This window comes from Pistacia vera, unplaced genomic scaffold (assembly GCF_008641045.1).
Source record: "Pistacia vera cultivar Batoury unplaced genomic scaffold, PisVer_v2 Contig549, whole genome shotgun sequence".
Lineage (NCBI taxonomy): Eukaryota > Viridiplantae > Streptophyta > Magnoliopsida > Sapindales > Anacardiaceae > Pistacia > Pistacia vera.
In genome coordinates, this window is record NW_022196389.1 from 814,253 (window position 1) to 830,407 (window position 16,155).

At 34.0% G+C, this 16,155-nt stretch overlaps 2 protein-coding genes across 2 annotated transcripts; one reads left to right on the forward strand and one right to left on the reverse strand.

Moving 5' to 3' along the window:
• Positions 1 to 659: 659 nt before the first annotated feature.
• On the forward strand, positions 660 to 5,746 carry LOC116107860 (phosphoinositide phosphatase SAC1-like). The gene is made up of 9 exons (XM_031394140.1): positions 660 to 748; positions 1,265 to 1,649; positions 1,760 to 1,881; positions 2,183 to 2,293; positions 2,428 to 2,577; positions 3,184 to 3,375; positions 5,057 to 5,159; positions 5,296 to 5,540; positions 5,728 to 5,746. Exons 1-9 carry the CDS (start codon positions 660 to 662, stop codon positions 5,744 to 5,746), a joined length of 1,416 nt encoding a protein of 471 aa, XP_031250000.1.
• Positions 5,747 to 8,488: 2,742 nt separating this feature from the next.
• LOC116107861 lies at positions 8,489 to 10,636 on the reverse strand. The gene is made up of 4 exons (XM_031394141.1): positions 10,468 to 10,636; positions 10,038 to 10,394; positions 8,624 to 9,868; positions 8,489 to 8,536 (listed from the first exon to the last, which is right to left on the reverse strand). Exons 1-4 carry the CDS (start codon positions 10,558 to 10,560, stop codon positions 8,489 to 8,491), a joined length of 1,743 nt encoding a protein of 580 aa, XP_031250001.1. The 5' UTR covers positions 10,561 to 10,636.
• Positions 10,637 to 16,155: the final 5,519 nt, after the last annotated feature.

The following is a 16,155-nucleotide window of genomic DNA, read 5'->3' on the forward strand; positions in this document are numbered from 1 at the left end:
TGCACCCCTGTAACTCCCCTCTCAACATTATCCAGTCTATTTTCCATTCTTGTACTGACCATACCCCTGCGAGCAACCTCACTCTGATACCAATTGATAGGATTCTGTTTCCAACTCAACAACTCAAACAATCCCAACAATGTAATGAAACAGTTAAAAAGAGAAAAATGATAACAGAACTATTCAAGATGGATTGATATCAAAATGTGTCTATTACACTTTTGGAATTGCAAAATAACCTAGATAACAAGTTCACTGCGTACTTAATATCAAAGATTCAAAAACATTCAAACAGACTCAAAGAAAAGTAAAAAACACTGCTGAGCTTCGAGGGCCAGCTTCCTCCCAATTTCTCTTGTCCTCACTTCTGTCCTCCCCTGACATTCTGCCCCTTGTTGTAATGCCTCAGTATTCATAACAAAATACTGTACTGCCCCTCTTCCATATTGCCATCTGTGTAGTATTCCAATAACAGAATATTGTACTCCCCCTCTCCCATATTGCCATCTGTCTTGTGCTGATTGTCCTCTGTCATGTTGCCATCTGTCCTGTACTGTTTTGCCAGCCTAGCTTGAGATCCTCTATTGTGCTTCCCTTGCCTATTGAAGACCTGCATTGCATTTGATCTCACAATTCTAAGTATGAAGATTCTAAGTAATATGGGTTGGGAAGGGCAAAATTTTCTTAAAGAAGCAGTATTCTCAAAATCTTGGGAGAAGCAACTTAGCACTCTTGAAGTTTTGATTGAGTACTTCCTCTTGAGAATACATTAAATTCTTTTATAGAAGCTATAAAATTAATTTTATTTCTTTCCTCAAAAAATATTACAAATTCTATATTCACATTCCTTTTTTCTTTCACTTCTACTTGATAATATTGACATGTTGATTAAGTGTAAGTATTGTATGCGGACGACATATTCATTTTCTGTTATTGGCTCTCTAATCTTTAAACAACATGATGGCTATATATACTCTTGGAATTCTTTTTTTTTTTTTTTTTTTTTTCATTCAAAACCGGAGTTAAATATATGGAGACACTATGTTTTATGTTCTGTTATTGACACTCTATTCTGGAGACACTATGCAGACTGTTACAGGTGCATAAGTACATGGTTTTTGGAAGCCCATTCTTTGAGGTTGTGTTTGGTTTTCTATCTCAGCATAAAACCTTATTAGGTGCCTAGACAAGACACGTATTATGATTTTCAAAATTCTAACTGAACAGGGAACGCCATTTTTCTTTTTGTGTTCGTTTCTTGCAGAGATGCTTCCCTTAGAGAGTTGCGTGCCAGTTCAGGGGACCTTGCAAGGCTTGCAAGTAGTGGTGAGAATTTAAGTTCTATAATTAATCGAGAAAGAGATACGGATTTTGGCCAACAAAATAAAAAAGACAACCATGATGATGTAGCACCATGTTTTCAAAGTGGAGTTCTGCGCACTAACTGCATTAACTGCTTAGATCCTACTAATGTTGCCCAGTATGCTTATGGGCTTGCTGCTTTGGGCCGCCAACTTCATGCTATGGGTTTGACAGACATGCCAAAAGTTGACCCTAATAGCAGCATAGCTGCGGCTCTTATGGATATGTATCAGAGCATGGGGGATGCTCTTGCACAACAATATGGTGGCTCTGCTGCTCACAATAGTGTATGATTATATCTGACATGCTACATTTTAATATGCATTTATTGGTTATTGAATTTGCACGTATAGTTGTGTGTCTTCTTTTTGGACTACAAATACATCCTTCTTCTCAGGTGTTTCCAGAGAGGCAGGGAAGGTGGAAAGCTACTACCCAATCTAGAGAATTTCTTAAGTCTATCAAGAGATACTACAATAATGCCTACACCGATGGTGAAAAGCAAGATGCAATAAATTTGTACTTATTTCCACCTGTCATATTTTATTATTAATTTTACATGTATAAATTGCTTTTCCCTTATCCGTAAAAGATTTATTCCATAAAGGCTTAAATTGCTTTTCCTTTATCCTTAAAAGTTTTATTCCATAAAGGCTTAAATTGCTTTTCCCTGATCCTTAAAAGTTTTTATTCCATAAAGGCTTAGTAATTATCTCTGAAAAGATAGTGATACAATGCTCCGGCTGTAAATTAAATTGGTTTAAAGTTTATGTCAGCTTGTTTATGTTCTGAAACTATTACGTTTTGTTGGTTTTACCAGATTTTTGGGTTATTTTAAACCACAGGAAGGGAAACCTGCTCTATGGGAATTGGATTCTGATTATTATCTTCACTTTTCTGGGATTGGTGATGACGTATTCCCTGATAAATGGTAGGTATTTTATCTTTGCTTTGTACAAGCTATAAGCTTAATTGACTCTTCTTACTCACACACAGTAGCAGATATGTTATCCTATTAGAATTTAGTTTTTTTTTTTTTTTCTCTTTCAATTGTCTACTTTGCAGTTTGGAAGCTACTGTTAAAGCTGTAGGACATGGAAGGATTCTTGCCCCTGTTCCAGCATGCAGAGAAGATTTTTCTCGGCTGAAATTGACTTCCTTTGAAAAATTGATAGCGAAAACATGTATCTCAATGAAAAATGTTAAGACTTTGCAGTGAACCAGACCAAAGACCAGGTGGTGGTGCTGGAAATTCGGGTGTGGCACCTGATGCAGCGTAAATCTTCCTCCCTTTCTCATTCTGCATTTCGTAAAAGATGTTGATTTGTTTACTCTATTAGTGTTTCTGCTCATATTTATGGCTTCCTCCATCTCTTCTGTTCTGTTGTTGAGGACATACTTTCCCTCTAAGCTTATGATTTCAGGTTTTTCTACCTTTTTAATACAGCTTCAGATACTCTTTTAGTCGACTATCTAGGGTACCATACAGTCTTATTTGTTATATGTATTGGTGTGTAGCTGTGTGGATCACCTTAGATCTAGAGTCTTGTCTCTCCACCAAGTTCATAAGCATGTTTAGTTTCTTCATTTGGTTACTAGTTTTAGAGCACTTGTTTGAACTTAATAACTTGCAAAATAGGCTTCTTTTGTTTACATTGTTTTATGCCCACAGTTTTATTTCATCACTCTTAGTTATTTGCATGAAGTATTTTCATTATCTATTTTTAGTTTGTTTAACACTTTGATCTTGCCAGTGCAAATATGAGAATTTGTGTGGCAATTTATTTTATACTTGTTAACTCGGGCAAGTTTCTTATGCAGTGAAATACAGTTGAAAAGTCCAAATTGGCTCTTCGGCCAGAGAAAGTTTGAAGGAAATGTGTCTGCTCCCAAAGTTACGTCACATGAAATTGTAAATCGGGAAGTTCATAATGAAATAAGAGCCGACAGTTTCTGTGACTTGAATTGGCTTTCTTCGGTGGATGACATAAATGAAGAAGATGTCTTCCAGAGGTAATTTTCTCTGTAAAGCATTCCCATTTTGCATAGGAGGACACTTCAATGCCGTTTCTCAGTGTTATAACTTAGTCAACCCAACTCAGTTTGTCACTAGCTAGGTTGGCCCTCAAGTTGCTTGTTTTGAGCCAAAGCTTGAACTCCATAATAGCATTTAAGAACCAAAAGGTGACAATGCATGGGTTTTCTACTCTGCTCATGGGCCATGTAGCTATTGGTATGATTTAGGTGAAACCTGGCATTATGTAGCAAATATGCATGCTTGGAGTATCTTTGACATGATTCTATACGCAACTAACAGTTTATTTGTGAAGTTGGAATAGGATTTTGACTTTAATTTGTTCAATTAACGTTGATGGTTTTAGAAATTTTCATCCTTTTTAGATATGTAGGTAGCCTTAGATTTATTGATTAGTGTTGTAGTATGTTGATTCAGACACAGTTGTTATGTTTTAATTCAAACACAATCTGTTGGAGATGACCACCATTAAACCTTAGATACAAGAACATTTTATACATGTGTAGTTTATCTGGATTTATAATCTTCAACACATGAAAATGTTACTTAAAAGTTTCACTCTAGAATTCCCTGAAAATACAAATAACCCCCACCGTTTTTTTTTTTTTAAAGGAAAAAAAAAAAAAAAGTTAATCAAATGCTAATGAAATTTCCGTTACAGTTGAGCAGTTGTGGCTAAAATGGTAATTGATGATGCAAAAGATCAGATAAAATAAAATAAGAAAATAGATAACTTTAAACTTCATGAGATATATTGAAAATACGGATAACTCTTGCTTATGTTATCTTTTTTAAAATTATTTTTGAGTGTAAAAATACGTTAGTAAACTTTTTTTTATCTTATGTTCTTGGAATATGTCAGAACAAACCTTGAAAGAATTCATAGAAGTTTCATTTATTTCATTCCATGCACCTATATTAATATGATTTTGATGGAATAGATAAAATGTTGTATTAAAGGTAAATTCAAGTTGAAGAGTCAGATTGATTTTTTTTTCCAGACAAAGTAATTCATGTTGAATTACTATGTTTTCTTATAAGATAAAAAAAAAAATTATTAATTCTTTGAAACTTTGAATCATTTAGAAATTACAAATGAGCTTTTCTCAATTATAAATGGTTAGAAGTTATTTTTCAATTTTTCTTCACTCATATCGCCACATTCCCTGGCCTAGCTACGGAGTTTAATTTATAAGTGGTCCCTCTTTTTTGTATAATTAATTATTACATTTGGATAATGTCACCAAAAAAGTATAGGTTTACTTTTATTGAGGAAATGATTGGGGGTCTCAAGTTTTTGGCCATCTAATGAAAGCTTTTAAAAATCAGAAGAACATGCGGGATTTCACTAGTTTGTGTGTGTCAGGTGTCCGTCATGGATAATTAGAATTATGTAAGGGGTTTCTTGTTATTTTTGAAAAACTAAAGGGTTATTTGTTCTTTTGAGAAATCACCAAAGGTTTAGAGTTTTTACTCCAATACCAAACTCAGAATGGTGATGGCACTTTAAAATGGGAATGTTTAGTGTTCATTTCTGTGACTGATTTTCTGATCTGTTTTCATTTCTGTTTATAACTTGTACAAAAATTATCTTTACTAGTATCCATTGTGCGCTTACTAATCACATATTTACTTATTTATTGTCTCGTGGTTATCTAGGTATCTCACAATGGCCTCTGCTGATGAAGCCAATGGTTGGTATGGTGGAACACTGCTCGGTGATGAAGACGAAGGCAGTGAGATATATACTGAACTATGCCAGGTAATGTGTTCATGTTCTTTGAAGGAAAATGAAATATAGCTAGCTCTAATCATTTTCATAATTGATGCATATGGGCATGTACTGGAAACAAGCTCTTGTAGTGCCAGCAATGGAACCCTTCCATAATGATCATCAGAGGGAGATGGACTATTCTCATGTTCTAGAAATGAATAGACTTGATGTGGTAGACAAAGTTGTTGTCGAAGCAGAGATGGAAGCAGTCCTCAGGGAGTATGATCAAATTGGTGCTGATCTTTGGATCATCCCGGCATCATGTAAATTGTTTACTGAAGATTCGAGTAGGTTGTCGAGATGTGGATCATTGGGGAGGAGAAGTGGAGGAAATTGTGAAACCAGTTTGCAGCTGTGTTTCGTGGCACTGTATATATAATGTCATTGTTATCTTTCCTAAATGTAAATTATTTTTGTTACTGATTTCGAAGATAAAAAGCATTTGCGTAGTTATGTAAAGTTTGCTAAATGGTGATAATGTTATCAATTTCTGGAAGTCAATCACCACAACATGAGTTTTAATATTTCAATGGTTTATTTTTCTGTTTGTCCACAGCCTCGCTTCAGAGAAATAATAGTTGCTGTCTCTTTTCCTGTCCTCAAAATCCATTTGTCTTAAAATTAAGGCCAAAAAATACCTACCAGTTGAATAGGATTACTTCATTTTGCTTTAGTAAATGGTAATCGGATGGTAATCTGAAGTGGTAATAACTTTAAAGATAGATGTAGATATTAATTAAGTTATAATTTGAAATATTTGTTGTATGATCAATGGTTAGGTAATCAATTGGCTCTCAGATATGGTATTGGTAACCAGAAATTTTTGTTTATATTTACAAGAACAAGATTCTTAGTAACTACTTTTATGTACATCAAGAAGGAACATACAATTTCAAACACAATCTTTATTTCAATTCCTTCTATATTTCTAGATCTTTATCCATTTCTGGCGCCTAAAAACTGCATTTCTCACACATTTCCACTTTCGGAAATTTTGTTGATCCTTCAACCAAACATTATAATCCTTCCCCCGCTTGCACTCAATAAAGTCAGCTAAATCATCAAAGTCAGACAATCTTTGGGAACCTTCAAGTAGACACTTCAGAAAAGCCTCACCATTGCAGGCTTCAACTGTTTCCTCTTCTATAGCTAGATTAGATTCCATCTCATTCACGACAAAGGCATTTTTTGAAGTTTCTGCACGTTTGTCTTTTTTTCTTTCATGTATATTTGTGGGTTTGCTGTGTTACGAAACAAAAAGAAAACATGAGATTATAGAGATGAATGGCAGTACAAGAACCTTCAAAATCAAATTACCATAGGACATGGAAGGAGAAATAATATAAGAGAGGGGATGAGAGTAAATAAACAACAGAAGAGAAAAATTTAGGATTTGGAAGAAATTATCATAAATAATTTTCAATCATCAAGAAGCTGTGCCCAATATTTAACATACAACCTATCAGGTTCAGTCATAAGAGCTAAATATGAGATCCTTATAAATGTCCCAAGTTTTGATGGTATCATAATTAAACAGTGTCCAGGATAAGACTAATAATAATCAACAGAAAACCTGATCTCCAGAACCCAAAAAAAATAAATAAAAAATAATAACAATAATAAGCAAAAGAAAATCAAATAATCAAAGAAGTTCCTAAGTATTACACATACATCTAACATATGTCTTTAGGTCTTATAAGGGTCTCCATTAGAGAAGCTACCATATTCGTTGCAAAATGCATCACGGTTAAATTAACAATGAACAAGATAAGTAAGGAACCAAAAATATAAATTTGGGAAATGCAATGAAGTATAATAACTGGATATGTGAGAAGTGTCATAGTTCATGCATAACTGACAAGGAAGAAAATCAGTAAATAGGTTTGTAGGGGTAATAAGTCTGAACTTATACCAACTTGCAGCACAAGGGCCTTAATAACTACCTTGTCATGCAGAAAAAGGATGTCCAATACACATTTTGGACCACCATAAATCTTATACAAGTAACAAAACAGTAAATTAAATTTTCAAGCAAAAGCTAATCAGCATCATTCTAGTTGTGCATCTTATTCCCCCATTTTGTCACAGGTTGGATCCTTATGAAATAAAATATAAAGTAGAAATTTACAGTTTCAGAAGTCTGTGCCCCCAATTGTGGCGTTGATTCAGAGATTTTATATCACAACAATGCATTTTGACGTTATAATATCTTAGAAGATATTATAAAATCTCTGGTAGCAAAAGATCTGCATTAATATAAGTTATTTTTCTTCTCTCTCTCTTTAATTTCTAGTTACTTTAACAAAAGGCATAGTTTTAAATATTGGATGGATGAGAGATTTTTGTGTAATCTTTGTTTGACATTGATTCGAAATTTGTTGATGATATTTGACTGAAGATTGTTGTATGGTAAAAATTTTGTAAACCGTCAAAACTGAACCAATTTTCTTTGTTCGGTTTCAATTGAAGAAGGCTCCGGTACAGTTGGGTATTTGAAGGAAAAAAAAAAAAAAAAAAAAATTAATTGGGTTCAGTTCCATTCAGACCAAAAACCAATATTTAGTGACTTTATGCAAGTACAAAGCTAAATTAATATGCTCACCCAGAGAAATTTGGAAAAATAAATCCTATGTTGATGTCAAAATCATTAAAAACAAACTCAGTCAGTCTCGCTACCTCTTTAGTTGCCACCCAATTTATGCAGATAGCAAATATTAAGGCAAATGAAGAACTTATACGCGCAATGTAAATAAGATGTAAAGGTTGTCTGCATCTTTTGAAATTTTGATGCAATTGCTTTGCTTGACTTCTGCTCCAGCAAAGCCAGCAACAATGACAACAACGTTAAAGCAAGGAAGGAAAAGGGATAAAGGAAATAGAAGAAATGATTTAGGGAAGACATAAAACTCACTTCTCCTACTTTATCATAAGATCTTGATGAAATAAATTCTGATCCAGAAGCAAATAATGGTGACAGAGCATCTAAATCTCCCTCTTCAAAGACAAATAGATTCAACAAGGACATCATTGTAAAGATGCAGTCTTTAACTAAAAAATAAAGCCCAACAACATAACTTAATGAGGGCAAGCCTGAAAAATGCAGAAACATCCATTTGGACTCTTTATGCCTCATCGGGTGAGTTTTCATCACATCAAACACAAACTTCTGAATTGGTAGACAGATATTGAATTGCCGAAAACAACCAACTAGATGCACTATGGATTCATATTCCTTACATAACAGAACATCCTACAAAGTTTTCAGACAACCTGAATTGCTGCTGTGCCTCAGGCACCAAATTGCTTGCAACATCGAACTACTCATTAACTTCAATATNTTTGCTTGACTTCTGCTCCAGCAAAGCCTGCAACAATGACAACAACGTTAAAGCAAGGAAGGAAAAGGAAGAAAGGAAATAGAAGAAATGATTTAGGGAAGACATAAAACTCACTTCTCCTACTTTATCAGAAGATCTTGATGAAATAAATTCCGATCCAGGAGCAAATAATGGTGACAGAGCATCTAAATCTCCCTCTTCAAAGACAAATAGATTCAACAAGGACATCATAGTAAAGATGCAGTCTTTAACTAAAAAATCAAGCCCAACAACATAACTTAATGAGAGCAAGCCTGAAAAATGCAGAAACATCCACTTGGACTCTTTATGCCTCATCGGGTGAGTTTTCATCACATCAAACACAAACTTCTGAATTGGCAGACAGATATTGAATTGCTGAAAACAACCAACAAGATGCACTATGAATTCATATTCCTTACATAACAGAACATCCTGCAAAGTTTTCAGACAACCTGAATTGCTGCTGTGCCTCAAGCACCAAATTGCTTGCAACATCGAACTACTCATTAACTTCAATATAGAAGCAAGAAGACATATATCTTGGGGACTTTTGACCTCAATACACCACAAAGGATCATGCATATTATCGGAAGAGCATCTATGTACAATGGAAGTTAATATTGACAACATTTTGTCTTTGCATGATTTATCAAAAGCATTTAGGCTCTCCCTTATATATGCAATAGAGGCATCCAGCAGGTCAGATTTTGTTCTATGAGCTGTATTGTTTACATAACAATCCAAAGATTCATTAAGCTTTGTAACTAGATGATCAATTTTGTCCTTTGTAGCTGGCTGAAGATAAGATTCAAAAGCCAGTTGACTACTTCCAAACATACACGATTGGACACTTGAATTGTTACTACCTATAGGAAGGTCATCCATATGCAAGTTGGAAAAATGGCTTTTGTACAAGATAATGGATCTCTCCAATGCTGTTAGGTAGCAATCCATGATTCCAAGATCTGGATTCAAATACTCAGAACGTATGCAAACACCAATTGCTTCAGAGACCAATAAAATCAAATATGGCTGAAACATTTTTGGTGCAGAATGCATGATAGGGTTAAGAAGCAACGATAAAGATACAATCAGGCTCATCTCAGGAGTCCTAAAATCTTTGCCAGGCTGCCAAAATAAACTGTTGACGAAACATTCAAATGATTTGTCACCAGAAATCGACAAAATAAAATGTGCAGCAATCACCTCCATCACAGTTCCAATATCACCATGACCAAAATGGCACATGAATAGCATTTCACTTGTGGAAGACGCAGAATCAATTAGCAAAAAGTACTCCCTCAATGACTTATGCATTAGTAGCTCGTCCGCAAATACCTAATATCAAAACTTCAACATTAAGACTTGTGTTTAGCACATTTTATATAATAAAAATTTAAAGAGTGCTTTCTAGTTCAATACTAACAGCAAATACCCTTTTAATAGCACTTATTAATAGAACTTTTCAGTAAAGAGAAAAGTGCATCGAATTGAAATGATTGAGTACCTGAAGCAACGCACATGCGGAAGCAATATTTGTGATAGAAATTCTCTCAGATTTTTCATTTAATTCAACAGAAATCAAAGTGCGAAGTATCGAAAGAAGAACTCGGCCTTTTTCAATTAAAAGACTTTGGTTAGACACCAGCAAGTTCAAGAAAACCATACAACATCTCAAAAGCAAGGCTAGTTCTTGGAGTGATGCCGATGCTCGTCCACAGAGAAACTCTTTAAATCTACCATCAACTTCTTTAAAAAGAACATCAGCAAGGCTACATGTGTTATTGTCATTTAACTCAGCTTCGATCCAAGACGATTTTATCAGTAGGTAATACAATCTCTTCAAGATTGGCAGCTTTATTCCCTGAAATTTTAGAAAATTATAAGCAAAAAGAAAGTCATGAATAAGAAAAGATGTGGAGAGAGATATGGAGCACCTGTGGAGAATGAATAACAGAGATTAGGGTTGCAGAAGAAAAGGTGGGTTCGGTGTAATTCTTCTTCTTCAGTTGTTTGGCAGCCATTTTCATTAGAGTTTTAGAGGAAGAACAAAGCCCAGATCTTGGGTTTTTGCAGTTGGCGGTTCTCGTTTTCTTTGGTGGGAATTTCCAGATTTCAATTGCAAGTTATCTCCAAAATGGCTACNCCAAGACGATTTTATCAGTGGGTAATACAATCTCTTCAAGATTGGCAGCTTTATTCCCTGAAATTTTAGAAAATTATAAGCTAAAAGAAAGTCATGAATAAGAAAAGATGTGGAGAGAGATATGGAGCACCTGTGGAGAATGAATAACAGAGATTAGGGTTGCAGAAGAAAAGATGGGTTCGGTGTAATTCTTCTTCTTCAGTTGTTTGGCAGCCATTTTCAATAGAGTTTTAGAGGCAGAACAAAGCCCAGATCTGGGCTTTTGTAGTTAGATTCTCGTTTTCTTTGGGGGGAATTTCCAGATTTCAATTGCAAGGTTTTCTCCGGCATGGCTTCCTTTATTCATTCATTACTATTTAATGGGAGAAAATCACTTTCAACCCCTATCTTTCTAGGAAAATCTTGTATGTTAACTTTTCTAATTATAATAAAATCATCCTTGCACTTTTCAAAATATATCAACAACTACCCAAACCCTAACCCTGCTATTGATGAATTGTTCAAAATGACCAATTTACCCTTACTTTCTAAAATTATAAACAAATAAATAACAATTAAAATGATTTCCAAATAACCTTTTCCATTAAACTTAGGGGGCATTTGGTTGGAGATAATGGAAGATTACTAGGGTTATGTCATCTTATATTACTTGATTATTATGTTTGATTGTCAAATAATATAAGATTCCAGTAATCTTGCATTACTAATAGTTGTAACTGTTGGTAATATTTGAGGTAATCTGATTACCTCCATTTTTTTACGTATTGTAAGATTACCAAGGTAATCTTATTTTTGTTACAATTCTATCTTTTATTCATAAAAATTTTGGATAATAATGCCCCTATTTTAAAATAAATTTACATTAATATACCATTTCAATTTTACTCTTGTTTAATTAAATTTTTGGACAATAATGCCCTTATATTTAAAACAAATTACAGACCACCATTGCCATCCAGCCATCACCGCCGATAGCGGGCCAACCACGACAAACTGCCGATGGAAAGTCGCGGAGTCCCAAAAAAAGACCTCCCAGCAAGCTTCAATATGGCCATTTCCAGCCATATTGATGGTCGAAAATGGCCAGATCTGGCTGGAATAGATCTGGCAATTAACAGCCAGGTCCATGGCTATTAATGACTACTCCTCGATCTGGCTGGAAATGGCCAAAATCGAATTGACCATTTTCGGCCAGATCTAGCCTGCTATGGCCGTTTTCAGCCATCAATATGATCGTTTTTTGCCATCAATATGGCTAGAAACAGCCATATCGAAGCCTCATGGTCATGGTGAGCTATTCACAGCGACTTTCAGAGACTTCTGGCAGTGGTTTGCGGTGACGGCAGGCGGCGGCAAGGGGTGGGGGTGATTTCATCATAAATTAAAGTTTTATATAAGTGGGGTGTTTTACCTAAATCTGAAACATTAGGGGTTAAAAATTTATTCAAAAATTAATAATAAAAATAATATTATATTAATATTTAAAAAGGGAACAATTTAGTAATTTAAATAACATACCCAGCAATTTATTCCCTCTAACCAAACATATTAATATAACATACACGCCAACTAACCAAACACATTTTCCAAAAGATTCCTAGTAATCTTTAAGGTAATATAAGATTTCAATAATCCAACATTCTCTCAACCAAACACCCCCTTAGAGTAATCGTTTTTTCCCACCCAAGGTTTGCCTTAATGGATTTTTCCACCCAAAAAGTTTCAAAATGCCACTTTCCCACCCAATTGTCATGTTTCGTTAGTAAATGCTGTTAAATACAATGATTTTCACTATAAAGATAGAAATACCCCTGACTATTTGACTGTAAGTTTTTTTTATTAGTATATGTCATCAATTATGTCAACAGCATCATTCACCAATATATCCCTTTTAATTGTGTAATTACCAATATACCCCCAACCATGTGTAAAAATTAAATTACCAATTTGTCCCTAATGCTAAAAATCAACCGATAACAACTGAGATTTTAAAATTTTGAAGCAGTTGAAATTACCATTTTGTCCTTGAGTTTGATGCAAAATAAATTGACATTTATATGATTAATTTTGTCAGGTGTTAAATGGGGAGAGCACAAAATTAGAGTTAAAATTCCTTCATTGTCATTGTTACAATGACATTCAAAATATCAAAGCCAATTCATTGTCATCGTCACAATTCTCATTCAAAATCAAATCCTATTCAATCTCCATCTCCTGACATTCCACCATCATAAATCCATGATCAGTAAAATATACAAAGAGCCAAAATATGGCCAGTATTTGATGTCCCCTAGGTGACAAATATGGTAAATAAACATCAGGCTTTAATTCTAGTGTTTTTTTGTACTGCAAACCCTTGATGATCTCCAAGGGTTATGACCTGAACAGATTAAAACAATAACTTTCACTCAGAATTTCCACAAACTTATAATATAGATACTATATAATATTTGTAGATGTACCAATCTTTTTTTTTGTTTTTTGTTTTTAAATGTAGATATAAGAAGAGTATTACATTGATAGGACAAACCCAACAAAGTAGGAGAGTTTAAATAGGACAAACCCATGAGAGCACTAAAACATTTGTATTTAAGAACAAATATGCTTAATATGATTTATGTCATTGTCATTGTACAAATTTGGACAAGCAATTCCATTCCAAAAAATAACTAAGTAGCATTACACATTCAGCAGCACAAAAGTCATAAGACGTATCAACCAACTATCTTAAAGTTTCTAACAAAAATAAGTCAAACCGACCATATTCCATAGTCAATTGAAGATATCCTAAAAGCGACATAGGTCATGTAATGGAGTTCAAAAGGAAGCATCATGAAACAATATCAAAAGATTCCTCATAGGCCACATATTTACAAAACTAAAAAGATGTCTAACCTCAGACTTTTAGCATGCAACCGTCTAGAAATTCAATTACAAACCATTACATTTTCACTTTCAGCAATCTACCACAACTAGTAGCGAACAATGATTACTCATAATTCATCCTCCAAGGAAGCAATTGGCATAATTTATTCACACTAAATCACACACATATAAAAAAATCCCTAGGCATCTTCAAGGCTAACAAAAAAGCTCAACATTAACAATAAAGCAAGACAAGTGTAAAATGCAATCTTACTCAATTCAACATCAATAACCAATTAATCTTATGAAAAGCCAAGTACATAAATATATAATTAATAAGCAAAAATATAGCAAGAGTCACCCTTTCTGGAGCTAAGCTTAATGTAATTGTCTTCCAGTTCATTCTAACTGAGACGTTCAACCCAAAACCGGTCAAACAAATAAAGCCAATTTTTGTATTACACACATCAACATTTATACATCAAACACCACAATAAACTTCAACGCATTACATCAAAACAGAAAATTAAACTTTTAGAAAAGTAATTTTGGAATCATAAAACTACCGGGAAGAGACAAATGAAAGCCTGAACAAATTTCAAAAAAGGGAGCAGAAGACCAACTTGTCACTAGAAGTCGCCAAAAACCTCGTCGTTTGCCCAAAAAAGTCCTTGTCAACAACCCTTAACCCCTATCGTTAACATTGTACATGAACCCAAAACCCAAAACTCGCAAACCGCCACTCCACTGCCAGTCTATCTCGCCGTTAACACTCACCAATTGTCGTAAATAGTCACCAGAAGTTGTTTTTCATGCCTATATTTTCTTTTTTACTAGGCATAATCTAGTTACATTATATGTTTTCATGTGAAACTTAAATTCATCGTTATTGTATACGTGATTACAAGTTGAAATGCGAATGTGCCAAATAGATATGCGTAAAGCATTCATGACTTGTTTATGCTATTATTCAATTTATCAACACATGATGCATCCAAATGGCTTTATGTGTCAAATGGAAATTTGTTCCCTTGTTTTCGTAAATTGATATTCTTACGCATCAAAATATCATACACTATTATTTAAAAAGGTTTCTTACAGTTTTTATAGTCTTTCAAAATTTATTTGTCAAATATCCACAAAGAAATCCACTAGAGATGTCTCAAGAGTTCTCCTAAAAGGCTTTTGTAAAGTTTTCAAGATGCAATTGTGATGGAACTCAATTTTGTGCAGGAAAGTTGTGTTTTACACTCAACATGAAAGTGTAAGTGTCATCGTATTTATGGGATTCACTATACATATGTCTCAAAAAGTGCCGCAAAAGGCTTGCATAGCGTTTTTAAGTTGCCAGTTGTAACACAACTAGATTTTATGCAAGCAAATTATGTCATACACTCAATAAGAAAGTGCAAGCGTTATCGTATTTGCAAAATTTATCATATATATGTTGCAAAACTTTTTGTTAAAAACGTTCATAGTGTGTTCAAGTTGTCGATTGTGACGCAACTTGATTTTGTGCAAGCAAACCGTGCCTTACACTTAGTGCGAAATTGCGAGGGTCATCGTATAAGCCTTCACTACTTATATGTCATTAAACTTATCATAAAAAATTTTGTAGTGTTTTCAAATTGACGAAAGTGACACAACTCAATTTTATGAAAGTAAACAGTGACTTATACTCAATATGAAAGTGAAAGTGTCATCATATTTGCGAAATTCACTATATATACATCACAAAAGTTCTTGTAATGAGTTTTGATAGTGTTTTCAAGTTGTCGATTGTGACACAACTTGATATTATGCAATTAAATCGTGTCTTACAGTAAGTACAAAAGTGTAAGGGTCATCTCATTGGCAACATTCACTATATATCTGTCGCGAAAGTTCTCATAAGAAGTTTATATAACGTTTTTGAACTGTCGATTGTGACAATTAGATTTAATGCAAGTAAATCATGTCTTACACTCAATACAAAAGTGCAAGTGCCATCGTATTTACAAAATTCATTGTATATATGTTACAAAAATTCTCAAAAAAGTTTTGTAGAGTTTCCATGTTGTCGATTGTGACGTAACTCGATTTTATGCAAGCAAATAATGTCTTACACTCAATAGGAAATTACAAGCTATTAGGTAGGTTCCCTAGAGCTAATCCACATATTGTATTTTAACTCTTAGTATCATGTATAGATTAATAAAAATGCATTTTTCTTCTATATCATGTAATTCATAATTGTATTTCTTGATTGATATATGTCCTTAAGATGATAGAATCGTGATGAGGCATCTGGGTATGTACATGTGGTACTGGGTGCCCAACATCAATTCCCATTATTGTACAATAGTCATCAAATATCTTTAAGGTAAATTCATCAGCATTGTCCAGTGTATTGCTTTAATTGGGTAATCTGGAAAGTGTGCCCATAATTTGATAATTTTGCCAGTAATCTAGCAAAGACAACATTACGGGTAGATAGTAGACAAACATGTGACAATCGTACTGATGCGGCAATCAGTACCATAAAGTAGTGGAAATATCCACTTGGTGGATAAATAGGTCCACATATATCCCCTTGAATTCTTTGTAAAAATGATGGGGGTTCTAGACCAACTTT

What these genes read in the sequence shown, in the direction of transcription:
- LOC116107860 (XM_031394140.1), top strand. Translation starts at nt 660, where the DNA reads ATGGGTTGGGAAGGGCAAAATTTTCTTAAAGAAGCAGTATTCTCAAAA. An exon ending in GAAGAAGATGTCTTCCAGAG is followed by an intron (nt 3,376 to 5,056) that starts GTAATTTTCTCT and finishes GTGGTTATCTAG; the next exon opens with GTATCTCACAATGGCCTCTG. An exon ending in TATATACTGAACTATGCCAG is followed by an intron (nt 5,160 to 5,295) that starts GTAATGTGTTCA and finishes AATGATCATCAG; the next exon opens with AGGGAGATGGACTATTCTCA.